At 29.1% G+C, this 18943-nt stretch overlaps 3 protein-coding genes and 1 non-coding gene across 4 annotated transcripts; 1 reads left to right on the forward strand and 3 right to left on the reverse strand.

Moving 5' to 3' along the window:
* Positions 1-1820: 1820 nt before the first annotated feature.
* LOC125862709 (E3 ubiquitin-protein ligase ATL9-like) lies at positions 1821-3113 on the reverse strand. The gene has a single exon (XM_049542837.1). It carries the CDS (start codon positions 3047-3049, stop codon positions 1913-1915), a length of 1137 nt encoding a protein of 378 aa, XP_049398794.1. The 5' UTR covers positions 3050-3113; the 3' UTR covers positions 1821-1912.
* Positions 3114-9816: 6703 nt separating this feature from the next.
* Positions 9817-9896, reverse strand: TRNAL-UAG (transfer RNA leucine (anticodon UAG)). The gene has a single exon. It is a non-coding gene; the product is annotated as a tRNA-Leu (tRNA).
* A 3867-nt stretch (positions 9897-13763) lies between these two features.
* On the forward strand, positions 13764-16162 carry LOC125862853 (transcription factor bHLH94-like). Its single transcript, XM_049542976.1, has 3 exons — positions 13764-14304; positions 14826-15221; positions 15945-16162. The coding sequence occupies exons 1-3, from the start codon at positions 13921-13923 to the stop codon at positions 16047-16049; spliced, it is 885 nt and encodes a 294-aa protein (XP_049398933.1). The 5' UTR covers positions 13764-13920; the 3' UTR covers positions 16050-16162.
* A 1258-nt stretch (positions 16163-17420) lies between these two features.
* Positions 17421-18717, reverse strand: LOC125862519 (RING-H2 finger protein ATL54-like). The gene has a single exon (XM_049542612.1). The coding sequence runs from the start codon at positions 18616-18618 to the stop codon at positions 17650-17652; it is 969 nt and encodes a 322-aa protein (XP_049398569.1). The 5' UTR covers positions 18619-18717; the 3' UTR covers positions 17421-17649.
* Between the last annotated feature and the right edge of the window lie 226 nt (positions 18718-18943).

Below are 18943 nucleotides of genomic sequence, written 5' to 3' on the forward strand. Positions count from 1 at the left end.
ATAGTGTCACCATTGTTGGAGCCAAAGATAGTGTCGTTGAGACAGCAACACCATTTACGGGCTTTAACGTAAAGTAAAGCACAAGAGGAAACATAGGATATCCTTGTTAGTCTTGATTCTCTTATGCTTCATTTTTTTTTCCTCAAGAAGAAGAGAGAAAGATGTAAATGCAAAAGTTGTGTCAAGTGGAGGAAAAGGAATTTTTGAGAGAGATGCATATAAAGGGCAAATAGTTCTATTATATGGGGTTTTGTTTCTTTTGGAAAATGTTGGGAATATTACCCTACACAAAAAACAAAACAACAATTTGTGACTCCAGGACCCTTTGAACATATGATGAAAATTATTTTGACCATTCAATTTAGATTTTTTAAATTGCATTTTTCTTTTTTCTTTTTTTATAAATATGAAAATCCACCAAATTATGAAAATAATAAAAGATCTCAAATTCTTATACAGTCTTACCAATATAGCAAATTATAAGTTGGAAAAGATTAATGATGAGTAATTGCAATAAAATTAGAAAAGGTACCACCATGGTTGTGGTACGGTATTGGTGGGACTGCTTCATCCTTAACAAGATGTTTCAAGTTCAAACCCATGGTATGGAAAAAATTATGTTAGGAGCATCACCCTCAAAATAAATCATGTAGTGCAAGGTCCAAATTTAGTTGAGGATTCAATACGGACTCCGACATCGAGTTAAAAACAAAAAAATAATAATTAGAAAAGGTGCAGTGCTGCTTAATGTCAAAGGAGATGATGATGAATCTAAGATAAAGATATATAGTTGGCCCTCTCCGTGCAAGATTAATTCTTAGTGTCATGATGGTTCTTCCACTGATGAAGCAAGTAGATATATATATATATATATATATATTACAATAAAATAATTTATGAGAGCATATATACCAGTGGATTAGAGGTATAATTTTTTTGATGAAATAAGAGCCTTTGAGTCAGCTTTTGGTTTTTCATTTATAAATTAGAATTCTAACTTATGACTTTTGATTTATTTTTATCATTATAACTTAAATTTGGATGCTTATAATAAACATCTTTTAAAATTTATTTTAAAACTTAAAAAGTTCTTAAAATTCATTTTAACTCAAAAACACTTTTAATAAATCAATTCGGACTCGTACCTCTTGGTCCGAGTGTAAGTGTTAAAGTTGATTGATTTGTAATAAGTAGTAGAAGAATGGAAAAATTATGTGACCAACAAATTAATATTCTATTTTTATCCGAAATAGTGCATGATAGTTTAAAAGAATCATATATAACTAGCGTTTAGGGTTCAACCATTATATANATATATATATATATATATATATATATATTTCATTTGTGCAAAAATACAAATTATTACTATGGTTCATCAATACAAAAAATTTCTCTAAAAGAGTTCTTATTTTTTAAATTGATGATTACAACTTACAAGAGAGCACTGGGTAGGCAATTTACATAGTGACACCTCAACTATGGAACATTTTGATTTTAAAGCTTTTAATAAAATATAATAATATATTTTTATACATAAAAGAATCTTATTTTTACATACAAAAAAAATCTGGAAAATTGCACCACAAAGGATGGGATTGCTCCTTTCTTAATTTGCGGTCTCAAGTTCAAGCCCTAAATATAAACAAATCATTGATAGGAAGCTCTTTCCCCAAATAAGGCCTTACACGACTCGAATTTGAATCAGTCGAGCTTCAATGTGAATATCAAAAGCGGAGTAAAAAAATCAAAAGAACAAAAAAATCATTTCCCTCTATTCATTTTTGTAATTGGCCATAATTTCCTATCAACTATCCAATCACTATATACAATATTATATTACTTTTTTTGGTATGATAAAGAATCTTTTTGTAAAAAGTAAAAAAGAAATAAGGAAGATATGTAAACCTATCTAACTTGAAGGATTAGATCTTAAATAAGTAAAAGATCTTTCTCCCATTTCCTCCTCTTTTTCCGTCACACATAACAAACTTAACGGCGACTTAACGGACCTCAACAAATTCTTCGGTTCTTTTTCACTTCTCTCTTCCTTTGGCGAACCGGGTTTATTTGATAACAAATTCGGAGTCGATAAAAACTTGAACCGCCCATTTCCCGGTTCGAACCGGTACCCCTTAGATGAAGTACTCCTCTCTAGAGATAAAACTTCACCATTATTATAAGCTCTACTCGAGCTTAACTCCATCAATCTTTTACGTGCATCCTCCGGTAACTTTAGCGTAAACCTTTCGCAATTTTGACCCGGTTGAATCAACGAATGACCCGTTGAATGTGATCGATTAAACATACGTAATATATTCGTTCGTGTAGGTGTTGGTGATTTTCTTGTAATGCTAAGAAAATTAGGCGTTTTCCTTTTTGCATTACTACAATTCGGAATATTATGACTATCTATTGACTTCTGAGGCGATGCATTATTTACCTCTTGTGGACCCACCACACTTGTCATGTGAATATCAATGATTGTGTCAGTAACTGAATTTTCATGTTGAGGATCGGTTGGTTTAATTGGTTTGGTTTTGAGATTGGTTCGGCAGACGGGGCAAGTGGTTCGGAAGGCGAGCCAAGCATCAATACATTCAGGATGAAAAACATGATGACAATTTGGTAGGAGACGGAGAGTTTCTTCATCTTCGAATTCGTTTAAACAAACCGCGCATTCTAAGATGGATTTGCCCAAATTTAATGATTTGACATCTGAATAGACGAATACTGGGAATGTTTTAATGATCTCGGGGTCGAGTCCTCGGCTAACAGGAGGACGATTTCGTAGGAAATGAAATCCTAATGAATGATCGAAGGAATCGGGGCTCATACGACGCATATATATGAAGACACCTGCGAATAGGATTAATACGAGACAAGCAAGTATAACCGCTAACGTTGGACTGATTTGAACATTTGAGGGGTCTATCGGGTGCGTTAACGTTGTTGGAGGTAATGATGGTGTGTCTAAGGTTGTACCAGCTTTTGCTACTACGCAAAAAAGGCATAAGACGAAATAAAATATATTCATCTTATGCTTCATTTTCTTTGAAAAAGTAGAGGAATAGTGATGATTGATGATAAAAAGCCAAAAAAGAAAAAAGAAAGAAAGAAAGAGGAACTTCAAGTGGAATTGCTTGAGGAAGAGAAAAAGTGGGGCAGAATTTTGAATGTAGGACAAGAAAAGGGGAAATATAGATGATACATATATATAAAGACAAAATGTCATAGGTGGTTTTACTTTACTTTATTAGCAAATTAAAATTGTTGAAAGGGAAAACGAAATATGTGATAAGATGGTTGAGATTTCTGTAACGTTTGAATTATGAAAAATGTTTCATTGGGTATGGTGCCTCAAAAAATGATCCATATAGCACTCAAATTTTTAAACATAAATTAGCTTTAATATAAATATCAAATACCATAAAGGAGAGTGCGGTTGTTTCTTTTTGAAATTTCTAGAGCGTGGGGATGAAGAATCTATGACTTATTATAAATTTATTACAAGTAGCCGCCCATGGAAAAATAGATAAGGTTGACTTTGGAGACTAGACATGTTTTACATGATTTAGACTATTATTAGAAAGAAGTGTCGAAAACACATCTAAATTTGTTGTATATTATTTTTTTATTTGATTAATTAAATTTTGATACACCTCCAATCTCTCACATGATATATCAAGTGATCTCAAACTATTGTAGGAGCATGAGATTCTTAATAAAAAGCTGAGAGAAGTGTTGAAAAAATCTCTAAACTTAACAATAATTTAGGGGTATATCTATTTCACTCAAGTTGCAAGATCATATGTGTATATAAGTTTATTTAGTCAAGTGTTTTTAAGACTATCGATTGTTTGGAGATGAAACTAATAATTTAAATCGAGTTTAGGGGTGATTTCAATTCTTCTCTCCAAGTATTAAATCTTCCATAAGTAACAAATACCATGTTTAGTGAAACTAATCAGGAGAGAAGTTATTCAAGTATAAAATTAATATGATGTTTAATTTGTAATTTAAAATTCCAAATCACTCATATAAGGGAATCTATGTAGTACTTTATTTTATGTAAGATAGAAAGTGGACACAATTGAATTAATACATGAATAATTAAATTTTCTATAACTAATTATTACATAAAATAATACACAAATTCTCTCACACCTAATTTTTCTTATACTTAAACGGTGTCACGTAAATGAAAAATAAAGTTAAATATTTTGGATATTATTATTCGGATAGTGTATGATTGAGGTTAGCAAATTAATATTTTTGTTGACATTATATTAATGGGTTGGGTAAACCTATGATCACTTGTTTGAAGTTTTTAAAGGACCTAAAAAGCCAACATATACATTTTAGGACTAATTTAGTGGTCCTCAATGTTGTGTCACCTAATTTTAGATAGGAAATTGCTGTTCGACAAGAATTAATTACATGTCTCAAGTTACACAACATTATATTTTAATCTTTTCAAAAACAATAATTACTTTTTTATAATTGAAAAAAATAATTTTTAAAATTATTATTTTATTCTTAATGAAATAGATTTATAGCTATATAAATATTTAAAATGACAAATTTTAAAAAAAATCATAAATTTTATATCAAATCAAACGCTCGCAGTCACATATTATATAGGAAAATAAAGTTCCAATATTGAATTTGATTGGCCAATAAAGTTCCTAGGAGGACACTTCATTTGACAGATTGTTATTATTAAAATGTGCGTTTGTCTTTGATTTTAAGCCAACAACATATAGTAGTGCTGCTGTCAATTCCACATATATTTATTTATGTAAAGTAAATTGGGAATTGAAAACACGACTACAACTTACAAGGGATTGTTTTTATAGCAATATTTAAGATTGACGTTTATTAGAAGAAAAATTAAGTGTTAACAAATTTAGTTTGTACATCAACAATATGATTTGTCTCTTGATAAATATGCTTAATTTTTGTGGTTGTGTGGTATATTGTCATTAAGAATCAACGATCAGAAATAAGATGTGAATAAAAATTAGTATTTATATTTGGCTCGTTCAACTCCTATAGGCTACAAGTTTCTCGAGCTTGCTTAATTTATGTTGGATTTTTATTCAGAGAATTTATCGTTTATAAATTCCTACGATAACTTCAAATAAATAATAAATAATTAGCTATTTATAAATATTTAGTAAATTTCTTAATATATGATTTATGATATGAATAAAAATTTGTGAGTTTCATTGGACGCGTAATTAGTTCAACACAAATAGAGGTCAGACTCCAATTTGATTAATAAATAAATGTCACGTCTCATAAAAAAAAATATGTCACGTCTCCAATCCAATAAATATAATGGATATTATATGTAAAAAGTTGTGAGATATTAGTTGTTCCAATCTTTTAATTTAATATGAATGAAATTTTAATACATTAATTAAGTTTAGGAATTATGTAACTATCTGTCAACTACTCTGTCATCTATCACTAATGACATGTTTACTGGAAATATATTACTTAATTGTTTTGGAGATAGTTAGACTTTTAATGTTTTTTATATTTAGTCTTGTTTGAAACTTTGTGTCTTATGATCATCCTATGTTTAATTCAATTTGAGTTGGAAATATTTTGTCCCCAGATCTAATTAAATTTGAGGTACTTTTTTTTGTTTGTGAATTGTAGCAATTGCAACTTGTATAGTAGATAAATAATATTCCTGAGAATTGTGATTGTGTTAAATCACACTCATAGGTCATAACAAAGGTTTCCGACGAATTTTAAATATATGAAAAATAAATTAATCATAAATAAAATTTGTAGAAACAAGAATTTTATTGGTAAAATAGTGCGGATATAATTTTGTTCCTCTCTTAATTCTTCTGTCTTAAGATTTTTTCGTGATTCAAGGGTTATAGTGGTGTATTTATCGAAGTAGGATAATTTAGACCTCCTTGAGATTTATTTGATCTCCATTGATCTTTGTGAATATTTTATGAATTTGCGAAATATTCGAGATTTTGATCTTTATTTAACACAAGAGATTATGAATATTCGTGACTTCTTTGCGAAAGACAATATTTGGTGTCTTCATGATATTTTTGTGACTACCCAAGAATTTATGCCAACATGCCTCTTTTTTCAAAGGAATATATTATCCTTTATATAAGCATGAACTAAGGTTTATGATGGAGTAGCCTCAAGAATGCTAATTGAAATAAAACACGTTTTGTAAAGTACTATAAAATTTCGATGTCTACAAGAAGATCATATATCCTATCTTATGTGGAAACTTATGAACAACCCCAATCCCAATCCCAATCTATTGTTTCTGCACTCAAAATTTGACATTTGAAGCATAAATATATAAGATGGGATAAGCCATAAATTGAAATGAACCTAACATGATTGAACAAATTATCAATATATTGATACCTAAAATGGAGTATGGTGAGCATTGGCGAAGCTAGCCACTTGCAAGGGGGTTCAATTCTTCATCACAAAATTATACCGCATAAATAAAGTAAAAATATATTTTCGTTTTGATCTATATATATTACTAAACACACAGAAAAATCCTAATTTGGTTGCAAAAGGGTTCAAAAATTGCTTTGGAATACTGGTTTAAATTCGCTATATGATATTTTAATAGTTTTTTTATTTTCAAATATGAATTTCTGGCTCTGCCTCTAATGGTGATTGGTGAGGACTATAATACCAATCAACTTAAAGCTTAGACTCTTTCTCACGTGATTATAATACTATAATGAACTGTGCTTTTAAATATTTTTTATCTACCAAAAGATCAATGAATTTTCTAAAATTTATAATCCAATCTCTATGGTTGAATAAAAGGTCAAACAATTGAGTGAATATTTCGTTTGATACTGCTAATTATTTTAATGATAATTAGCTAATTGTTTTTCCACATCGTAATCAATTGAGTTTAAAGTGCGTTCAATCACAATCACATGGATCTCTAAGATCAAGATTGACCCTTAAATGAATAAACAAAGTTGAGAATGGGACTAAAGTAAAATTTAGGGTAGATTTAATCAAGTAATAAGCACATCAATTTTTTTAATACTATATAGTTAAAAGCACAAAAGTTACAAAAAAAAAAATAGTAATTATAGTCTTTTTAGAAATTAGAACACTTGTCTTTGATGGAAGAAGCCGCTAGTTTAGATAAAAAGAAAAGCCAGTGTCAGAAAGAGGACTTTTATAATGAAGTTTGCTTGTTATTAGAGACTCAACTTACGATGATTATCGAATTAAGTGTTTTAACTCTCGATCCACACCATCCTATGTCTCTGTGTACCCATTATATCACAAGATTTGTATTTCAATATTTGAGTGCAAAATTAGTAGATCAACTATAGTTGATTTTTGTATCTTGAGAAAATGACATCGATCGTATCATATACAAAGGAGTATTTCTTTTTATTATTATCATATTATTAATGTCTCCATCTCTAGTTTTCTTCTAACACTAGATCTTCAAAAATGTTTTTTTTTTCTTGAGATATATACAACACAACTAAAAGTAGTGGGATTGTGTTAGTCACAAATTCACTATTAACGTGAACAAAGCCACGTTGTGCCGCTCAATAGGGCCACGTGAAGAAAATCATGACATTTTCTTTTGTGGAACAATATATGTATACTTTTATATCTATTATTATACAGTACATATACACCTCTAAACACGTTTATACATATATATATATATATAGACACACGCACATTGTATGGATGATGTATATGTTAATAACTATATATAAAATGTATACATATTGTTATACACTTAATCAAAGGTGAACGAGGTCGTTTTTTTCATCAATTATCAGTTTGAATGAGTTTCAATTATCAACAATCTATTTTCCAAAGTAGATTTTCATATCTAAAATGACCTAAAGCTACGAAACTCCAATAATAACGGGCCTTCATATTTTTGAATTTTCACCCTCTATGATCATCAAAACCAGATTAATCGAGCTTCAATCAAACCTACACTTCATAATAGACTTCCTTGATTAGAAACTTCATGAGTAACTCTACTCATGATCTAGAAGTTGCTTTTACGTTCAATTTTTTTTTTTTTTGGTTTTTGGATAATGAAATGTTGATATTTTGAATATGTACCTTCAATATTCAACTAAATATATGTATCCTTGATGTTTTATTTGACAAAAGTTTAGAGAACTAAAAGGCATAACTTTATAGATTCTGAGATTGAGTTTATGCCATATATTTTACCACTTTTTTTTATAACTTAAAGTGCTGGTGAGTAAAAATTAAAGACCACTAATTTAAGAAACAAAATTAAAGACCCCTAGTAAATTCCTGTTTTAGATGCCCAATTGATTAAGGTCCAGTTGGCTCAATAAATACTTCTTCTCTTGTGATGCTTTTTGGGCTTAAGTTGACAAGGCCTAGCCAAGAGCCTAATGCTCTTGTACTGCAACCATTGTAAGTCACTACGAAGTCGTTTGGTGTGAGGTATAAGGTAAAAATAAAATGTATGATTATTATATTTTGTTTTTGATTGGAGGTATTCGCATACAGTGTTGTGAAATTATACGAGGATAACTTATTCTGGGATAATTAATCCTGATATATATTAAAATACCAAAATGTTAATTGTTTCTCCATACAATTAAGCAATCAGCCAAGCATTTAATAGAAGTTTATGTTGTTTCAAAGAAATCAAAGAATATTTCAATGAGCAAATCATTTACGAAGGTAATGATAAATTATTTTTTGATTTTTTATACTGAACAAGTAAAAGTGAACGGAGGGAATACTTGCCAATTTTAGCACATAAAGAGAGTTTTTTTTCTTCATCTTTTATCCGGGGCATAAATTACTTATTCTCTAAATTGTATATTTTCCAATACTCGAAACTAAATATCAATAAATATGAATATCATTATAAAATAGCAGACATGCAAAGTCGAAATAATATTGATCACTAAGTAGTAGGAGTAGTATCAAATAATAATTCTAGTTAAATTCCCATAATCTTAAAGAAATAAATACAGTACATCTTCTTGGCAGCTGAATTGACAATTTTCTGCCTCTAACCATGCTTTGCGCTAATAAAACATGCTATTAGTATTTAATTAAATTGCCTAAAATAGGGCTAATTTTGGTGCTTTGTTAGATGATGAGTTGTAATTACAAGGACATGTACAATATAATACTAATTAAGATTTAACTTACAAAGACAGGGGGGAAAACAGAATGAAAATAGGGTTTAGTGTTCACACCTCTAATGACAAAACCTAAGTTTTATATTAATTGTAATTAGTAGCTTATTGATAGAATTCCCAAATCAAAATTAAATTTGATTAGAACAAAGATTTATAATAAGGGCAAAAAGGTTGTTTAGATGTTAACCCTTTGGACCTTACTGAATCTCAAGAGTCATTTTTGCTTCTCAAGTTTTCTTTTAATAACCATTGATATTGTCTGAGTCAATTTGTGCTTATTTTAATTAATTTCACGTGATATTTGCTATATGAAGTACTGGCTAGCTAGTTCGATTATTAGATATCTATAAAAAAAATTGATAGACGAAAAGAAAACGCATAATCACTGATTATTATTAAGACATACCATTTGATGCTATTTTTCTTTATCGTACAGTAATGTCAAAATAAAAAAGTGTAAGGACCAAATAGAAACTAATAGTCTCTTCGAGGACGATATGAATACAAAGTAATATATGTTCAAATATATATAGGTTCTACTTTAATTTAAACAAATTTAAATACAAAATTTAACTCTAATTTGTTATAATACAAAACTTTAAAAAAGGGAAAAAAATGACGGCTGTGGGATTTGAACCCACGCCCTTTCGGACCAGAGCCTAAATCTGGCGCCTTAGACCACTCGGCCAAACCGTCTTATATATGTATTTAGTTTCTAGTTTATTTGTTATAGGTTATTTACGTTGTTGAGAACATATAGACCTCTTTGACCAAGACCTTTAGATATCAAATCAAGAAAAAAAAAATTTTGATTAATCAATTTAAGATTTGTTTAGAGTTATGCAGGTATTAGTAATGTAAAAATTGGTTACGAATAAATTTATGTATTATTTTACATCGATATTAGTTATGCAAAGATTATATTCCCACATTCTATCTTGCAAAAAATAAGACATATATAAATTTCTCAAAACTTATACATGTATTAGTCATGCTGGTTTCTAAATTGTCAACCAAACGTCACATTAATTTTATACATGAATCACTTATTTCATAGCTATCCATCAAACATCATATAAGTTATACAAAAATTAATACATGAATAACTTGTTTCTTATTCAGCTATACTAGTTAGTTCATAAATATTACCGATAAATTTGATAATTTGATGGTAAAATTATCCAAACCAACTACTCATTCTCAAAAAGACTCGAACTCAAGATTGTCTATGATTAAGAATAAAGAAGTATTTACCACTTTACATAACTTGTTGATGAGTTTCGTTAAAGTGTGTATATGTAGCTTAATTTGTCTTAGTAAATCTAACGGGAATCCTACCTATCGCATTGAAATATTAATAAGCGTTACTTAAGTTGCATTATCCTCTAATAATTATCGTCTTCTTTAATAAGGTAATCAACTTAAATAAGTATGTCTCGACAATTATCATATGTTTATGGGTGTTTAATTCAATACTTCTCTTTTTTATATATTATCTATGTTCTACTTTATGTAATCCCTGGTTCTTTTTAGTCCATTAATTAGAAAAAATGGCAAATTAAAATTTTGAAAAAACATTTAATTTTAATTGTTCATTTTTGCCTTAACAAGATGTTTTCAATAATTATACCAATACTATTATAACATGTTTAAGGCAATAAGTTTATTAAAATGTCTTTACTTTATGAAGGGTAAGATTTGCGAACCTCACCTAGCTCTCCAAATCCTCAATTAATTATAATATCACACGAAATATGTTATTATTGTTATTAAGTCTCAAAAGTTTCATAGGAACAGAATATATATCATGTCATACCTAAAATCACAAGTTCCATAATTGATTATTCATTTTTAAAATATTAGATAGTACTTACGTAAGAAATAGTAATGCAGTCAAAAAATTTGAGTACGGAATACTCAATAATTATATGGGAAGACGACAAATAACACTACAAAAAATAATAATACTGTTCCATTATTTTAAAATAATAAACATAAAAAGAGACTTTCTTCAAGGGTTTACTTGTAGCTTTGCCTAAGAAATCTGAACAGAATCACACTGATTCCATTAAAATAATAAACCTAAGTCAAGTTGCATAATTATATATTGTACTCTAATCATTTTTAAATCAGGTATACTGTACAACTTTAATCAGTAATTGAATAATTTAATCTTGCATTTTAATAATGTATAAATTAATCAAGTGTATGTTAGTTAAGCATCAATAGTTGTGAAGGTTTGGAAGACGAAAATAAATTAACATAGCTCAAGATGAACAAAGCCAAGAAAATATTAAATTGGAAAGGGTAATTAAGGAATTCCAAAGTGTAAAAGAATTGAAGCCCTAGAGAATGTATTGTATTTATGAGAATTTTTTTTTACTTCAAATCCCTTAAAAGGATGTTTATCAAGAATAGGGTAATCCTAAATTTCTTATGTCTTGCCTTTCATGTTAGTCCTATTTTTAATGTACTCTAATTTTGACACTCTCATTTCACTATCTTATAGAATTAATTAACATGACATATTTAATATCTTAAGATTCAAAGGACGGATATTTTGTATATATACACATCGCTTTGAACGGAAGAAGGGGAAAATATCCAAATTTGTCCTTTACTTTGTGAAATAGTCCACATTTACCTTTTATTAAAAGTTGGGATCAATATATTATTGTCATTACGAAATTAATTCATACCTTTTTTTTTCACTGAAGATTTATCAAAAATAACCTTCGACCTTCGTAAAAAAAGATAAGAATGTATACAAGAAAGGAACAAAGACATCATTGTGAAATATAAAAGAGTGAGGATATAGGATTCTTGGTAAAACAAGAAAGGAACAAAGACATCATTGGAATATAAAAGAGTACTTTGATTTCTCTCTTTCTCTTTGTATGGTTAACCCCCAAACAAAACCCATGTTCTTTCTTCTGGTTCAGTAAGAGTTGTTTGATTTAAATACAAGTTATAATGAAGAGATAAATTATATGATGAAATTTATTATGCTAAAATTATTTTTGATTGAATTGGACAGTTAAATTATTTCCAGTCAAAATAAAGTAGTGCCTAATGTCACCGAGAGTGAGTTGGTAGGGGGCTTGAGATCTTGAGAATGGATCAAGGAAATTGTCTAGTAGTCTCTGACTTGGTCTTCGAATCTCAGCCCCAGCCTAACTTGCCTCACTCTTAGAATGACCTATCTACTTGACTAAGTTTTAGTTTTTTGTATTCAAAATAATATGCATTGCATAAATTTTAAGAATAAGTTAAATTGTCTACAAAAATGCCATTCATGAATGTGAAAGGTGATGTATAAAAAGGATTTAAATGGATATTTTTTCATTTACCTATTTTATTTCGAGATAAGTTATCTCGAAATTAATATACCACCTATCGGAGGTATAACTTATCGCAATACTTATTATTTAATCCAGAATATGTTATTCTTAACTTGCCAACTAAACAATAAATTAAGCAACACTATAATTTTATCTCAAAACTAATTAATTCATGTTATCCTTCACATCAAACTATCTTGTACCTGCAATATTCTTACTCCCACCTGGTGTTAACTGATTTCACGTACGTGATGAGATATCAAATCCTTTTTTGTTTCCTTTTGATATTTGTACAATAATAATTATTAGTACTTTAGTACACGTAACACGTACAATAGTGTGATAAGGCATAAGAATTTCTGAATTATAAATTGTTCGTTCATATTTAATTTATACGAGATTTTATTAATCTTTTGGATTTAATTTTTTAATATTATTTTCATCTCTAAACTATTCAACGTTTTGTTACACTCTAAACCTAATTCTCAAGATTGTACTAATTTTTGTGGTTAACCTATTGTGTCTATTAAGATGTTATTATTGCATAGTTAAATGGACTTTTGCACTGAATTTTGTATCTATAAAATTGCGTCACTCATTTTAATATCTAATATTTTGTACAGATTTTTTTCAATTATGAAATTGTCATACTTGCAAAGTTAATTAATTAAATTGTTCAGCTCTTGTGTGTACTTGATAAATTCAGGATTACCCGGTGACACTGTCTGAATTCCACTTTCACTAATTAATTAATTAATTAATTGTGGCATTTGTCTTGTGCTCGTTTGTGTTAGTCTACCTTAGGTCCCACAACAAATTGTTGTAAAGAATTTTTATATCTACCTCAACTTTTATTCTACATGCCACACTTATAACCTTACTTTGATTATCGTATTATATGTTTTTTTTACTGTTTTCTTTTTCATTATATTCAGAATGACTATGCTATGTACTTTACTATTGTATTGATCCCCCTTTTCATGCTTGATTTATTATGTTTTAATTACTCGAGCTGAGTGTCTATTGAACTCCCCACCTTCACAAGATAAAAATAAGATTGCATTTGCATTTCTCTTCAAATTTCACATATTAAATTACGCTGAATATGTTGTTGTAGTTGTATTAATTGTATAAAGAATTCTTATAATCTCAAGTTTTATTTGCTTGCTTTGAACTCATATACTATTACAAAAGCCACAAAGTTTAGTGTGCAAATTCAAGAGCTCTCTTCCCTTCTCTCTTCTTTGATCTTCTTTCTCTTTGGTCATTTGAAATTCTTTAGGAAAAAAACATTAACTCCAATTATTTTCTCTCTCACTTTCTTGGCCTTTAATTTCTAACATATGTTAGGGACAAAAAGGTAAATAAAAAAAAGAATCATGGCATTAGAGACAGTGGTTTACCCTCAAGAACAATATAATGGCAATGTTTGTAAAGAATTATATGGCCATGAAGAGCAAGAAAGTTCCATTCTTGACAACAATTTGGAGTACATTTCATCTTATAATTATTCAATGATGCAAAATCAAGTGAAATTAGGAGATTGCAATAATGTTGAGGAGAATAGTAATAATATGCTGTTTTTGGAGGGTTCATCAGCAAATTCAAATTCTTTAAGGTGTTGCACGAAGAAAAGGAAACGAACATGTAATAATAAAGACCAGAGAATGATACATATAGTTGTGGAACGAAATCGGCGAAAACAAATGAATGATTATCTTACTATTCTTCGATCTTTGATGCCATCTTCCTACGTTCAAAGAGTTTATTTTCTTCTTCTCCTCTTTTTTTAAAGAAAGTTATTTCAATCGAATCGTCTTAAATGAATGAATTTGACCTTTAAAAATTTCAAATGATCATTCAATTACTATTTCTTTTAATGAAGTTTTCCTTTGTTTCTTAAAAATAAAATTACATCTATTTTCAAGTTGATTAAAGTAATTACTTGTCCAAATTAAACTATTTAATTTACTAGGAGTATCAATTACATTCAAATCTAATTTGGCCATGAAATTTGAAGTACTAGTGAAATACTAATATTGCTTTGGGTTGGATTTTAAGTGAAACAATATTTTTTATTCATATATATATATATATATATATATAAATCATCTCTAAACACAATTTCAATTTTAATCTAAAACAAATTCATTTTCTAAATAAATTCAATAAAGATATTATCCAATTCTTTAAAAATATTTTTGTATTTCTAGGACTTTATTGTATTATATAGTTTAATAAGTTACGATGAAATTAATTAAAGAGAATTCTTTATTAATGTCAGTCGGACCAAGCATCAATAATTGCAGGAGCCATAAACTTTGTAAAAGAGCTAGAGCATAATCTCCAAACTCTACAAGCTCAAAAGACATTAATTTCTCAGCTCGAAAAAAGCGATATATCATCATCATCTCTTTTTGCTGATTTCTTCTCTTTCCCACGATACTCAAATTGTTCATGTGAGTCATCAGTAGCAGTCGAGAAATCTCGACCACTACTGATGAGTCATGACATACAAGTGAACTTAGTAGAGAGTCATGTCAACCTCAAAATACTCTCAAAGAGAACAAAACAACTCATGAAGATAGTAGTTGGCCTTCAATGCTTGTGGCTTACTATTCTTCACCTTAATGTCACTACTGTTCATGACCAAATTGTTCTTTACTCCATCAGCACTAAGGTTTGTCATTAATTTTTTTTGCATCTCTCCATATTATATTTTGTACGTAGATACTCACTTTCTGTGTTTACATCAAATTAAACGTATAATAACGTCATCATAAGAGTCATGATTAAATTAGAATAAGATACATAAGCCTAACTTTTTTAGGTCATGAATCCCCCACTTTTTATGGACAAATAGTTGTAGTTATTTTTTGAATTTAACTCAACTCTCAAGAATTTTAGCACTATCATATGATAAGTTACAAATACTCTTTTATGAAGAGTTATCTAAAAATATATTTTCTGTGATATCATAGTGTAATTTTTTTTTAATACTATTGGTGTTATAACTCAAAAATCTCTTGTAAATGATGTGATATTGTGAAAATTCTCTAAGGGAAAAATGCATGAATATCCAATTTTGATGTTAACATAACTTGTCCCTAACTTTTTTTAATTTTTTATGTATACCTATTTCGGGATAACTTAGAGCATACAATGTACGAATAAAATTAGTCTTGACAGAGTTTAATTTCAAACACAATATCTAAATTAAATTTTAGATAACTGAAGATCAAATTCATATGACTGAAATCCATGCATAGAAGTTCAGTTATTTTCCCCTCTTATTTCTCTCTCTCTATATATATAATATTCTTTTTCATTTACAAATCAAATGTTTCATATATATTTCTAATTCGTATATAGTGTGTGCAATATGGATGAAAATTTGGAACAGCTAGAGGAAGGGTGCCAATTGACAACAGTAGAAGAAATTTCTCATGCTGTTAGCCAATTATTGGATAGAATTCAAGAAGAGGAGGCTACTGCAAGTTTAAACTAAATTTTTTTCTCAAAAATATAATAGCTCTTGTTTATTTAATTTCTATATGTATCAACTTTTCTTCTTTTAATCATTTTTATTAGTTTACTACTACCTTCTTAATCATTATAAATACTACCTTTCATAGTCTCAAGGAGAATGATTGAATTTTCTTGACATAAAATAATTCTAGTGTCTATGGCAAATTGAGTTGAGATTCTAGATAGATTTATCCTTTCAGGTAAGGGTGGGCATAAATATTGAAAACTTAGATCGAACTGAATTAGTTTCATTCTTCAATTTTTGATATTTTTATTCAGGTTCAATATAATTTTTCTAATAATATGATATTTAAGTTTAATGGACCTCAATATTATGTATCTGATTTTTCGATAGTACAAAAGTTCAATAATCAATTCTTCAAATTTCATACTTGGACCCAAGTCTCAAGCCCATAAATTTCAACTCAAGTTCTAAGCCCATAACCCATTCCCAAATTAAGAAATCGAACTAAATGAACCGAACTTTTCAAAAATCAAATCAAAGTTTGAAAGAATCGAATTGAAGAATCGAACACCCCACTTATCGTACAAAAATTGTAATCTTAGTGAAACCTAGCTAGCCTAGAATATATATTTACACACAGTTAATTGTCTTTTATGAAGTCTAGCTAATCTAGTCATTTTTAGGAGAACCGGTCTATAATTGGGGATTGTCAAATCTACTTCAATCAACTTGACATATTACATAATTCAATGTATTAGTTATTTCGTATAAAATAATATACAGATTTTCTCATAATTTATCAATATATTAATTTTACGGGTTTTTAAATTATCAATCAAACATCATATTCATTTTATACATGAATAATTTATTTCTTATATACCTACCAAACGTCGTATAAATTATACAAAAATTAATACATGAATAATTTATTTCTTATCCACCTATCAAACGACTCCTAAATGATTGTTATATCAGCTTACTATACTACTTTTAATAAACTTAATAAAATAAAACAAAATTCAAGATATTTTCCAAAACAAAAATTAAATACGTAGATATTAATGAGCACGTTGCAATGCGCTAATTAGAGTTTAATTTCCAATTAATTAATAGGGTGCCTTGCTGGAATCTGTTGTGCCACCCAAATACTTTGGGCCTAGGGGGAGAGGAGCTGCGTGGGTAAATTTTTTTATTAATTTTTTTCACAAAACCACTCCGTATCAAAATGAACTCGAACCTGAGATCTCTGGTTAAGTATGAAAAAGTACTTTCAACTCCACCGTAACCTTTGTTGGTGTATGGGTAAAATTTAGACATACTCAGTGTATTTATTTTTCTAAAACTCAGCCTAATAATGAAAAAGTAAATATGCCTCATTTGTTAGATGATAAGCATATATGTACATTATTTGTTAATTGACAAGGATATATGTGTACCACTTTTACAACGATGTATATATCCACCTCAAAACGGAAAGTTGTGGCACAAAACATTACAAATGATCTTGAAGTTGTACAACAAAGTGCAAGTCTCAGTAAGACGTCAGTCCTTACATCAATTACAATAAAGCCCATGTCTCTCATCTTTTTTTTTTGTCTGTTCGGACTCCACATTAGAGCCCCGAGCACGACTCATTTCTCTTACTTTTCGAAAAAAATGACCTCCCACCATAAGAAAATGATCTTTTCATTGAAGAAGCACTGTCCATAACCCTTTGGATTCTTGAATTTGAACTTGTTCCCTCATTTCTTTTTGTCTCAACACACTTTTTTATACTTTGTAGTCCTATATTTGTAGCAATTGAAGAATCCATAGATACTGACCTTCGCATTTTTTGTAATATTTCAACATCTTTTTTCGATGTTTCATTACGTTCATCATGATCATCGTTTTCTTGAAATTCCCCTTCTCTAGCCTCATTGTTGTTGTTCATTTCTACAATTGAACCAATATCATCATTAGTACTCGATATGGGAACGATTATTGATGATCCCACGGGTGCAACAACAGTGTTGGAGATGATAGGAGCACGACACAACGGGCAATTAACGTGTGATCTAATCCACATATCAATACAATCGATGTGAAAAGCATGGTTACATTTAGGTAACAACTTAAGTGAATCATCATCTTGAAATTCATTCAAACAAACAGAGCACTCTGTTCCATCAATTAAACCATCCCCTGTTTGGTACTTGAAAATTGTAATCAAATTGATTAAAGAAGTCTCAATTCCCATAGTATTGATGTACCAAATTGGATGATCATTAATCGACTCACCGTTATCGCCTTCTCCTCTCGTTCTTCTACGATTCCAATTCGAGCAATTTCTTACGATGATTATGTAGTAGCTAACGAGTAGGAACAAGCTAACAAATAACGCGATGGATATAATAATATAAGGTAAAATGTTTTGAACAACTTTGTTGCTCGATTCGATTGGTGTTGGTGGTGGTATTGGTGGTGTCATGTAATAGTTCATATTAGGGTATGGATAGCATCCATAAGGACATGTTGAGTCACAAATATTATGGCAATTTGTTGTTTGGTTTGAAGCTGGAAATAGCATTCTTGGCCTCATGGCTAATGACAAGATTAAAAGAAGGAAAAAAAAATGTGAATATATTGAAAAGGGGGTGTTTGGTATGAATAAAGAAAATATAATAATGAAGTTAGGTTAAGTTGTGGATAGAAAATGATGATGATTTAGTTGAGAAGTCATTGTGAGCCATGTATATAAAATTTATCTCAACAATGTGTAGTTGTCAACTAGGAAGCGTAGCAAGATAGTTTTGTGAAAAACTCGTACTCCTCCCAATTTATATAGCACGTTTGATTTTATTTTTTAAAAAATAAAAATTAAAAAGGACTTTGAAAATTTATTGTCATACAAAACGACACTTGGG

Source organism: Solanum stenotomum, chromosome 4 (genome assembly GCF_019186545.1).
Source record: "Solanum stenotomum isolate F172 chromosome 4, ASM1918654v1, whole genome shotgun sequence".
In the NCBI taxonomy this organism is placed as follows: domain Eukaryota; kingdom Viridiplantae; phylum Streptophyta; class Magnoliopsida; order Solanales; family Solanaceae; genus Solanum; species Solanum stenotomum.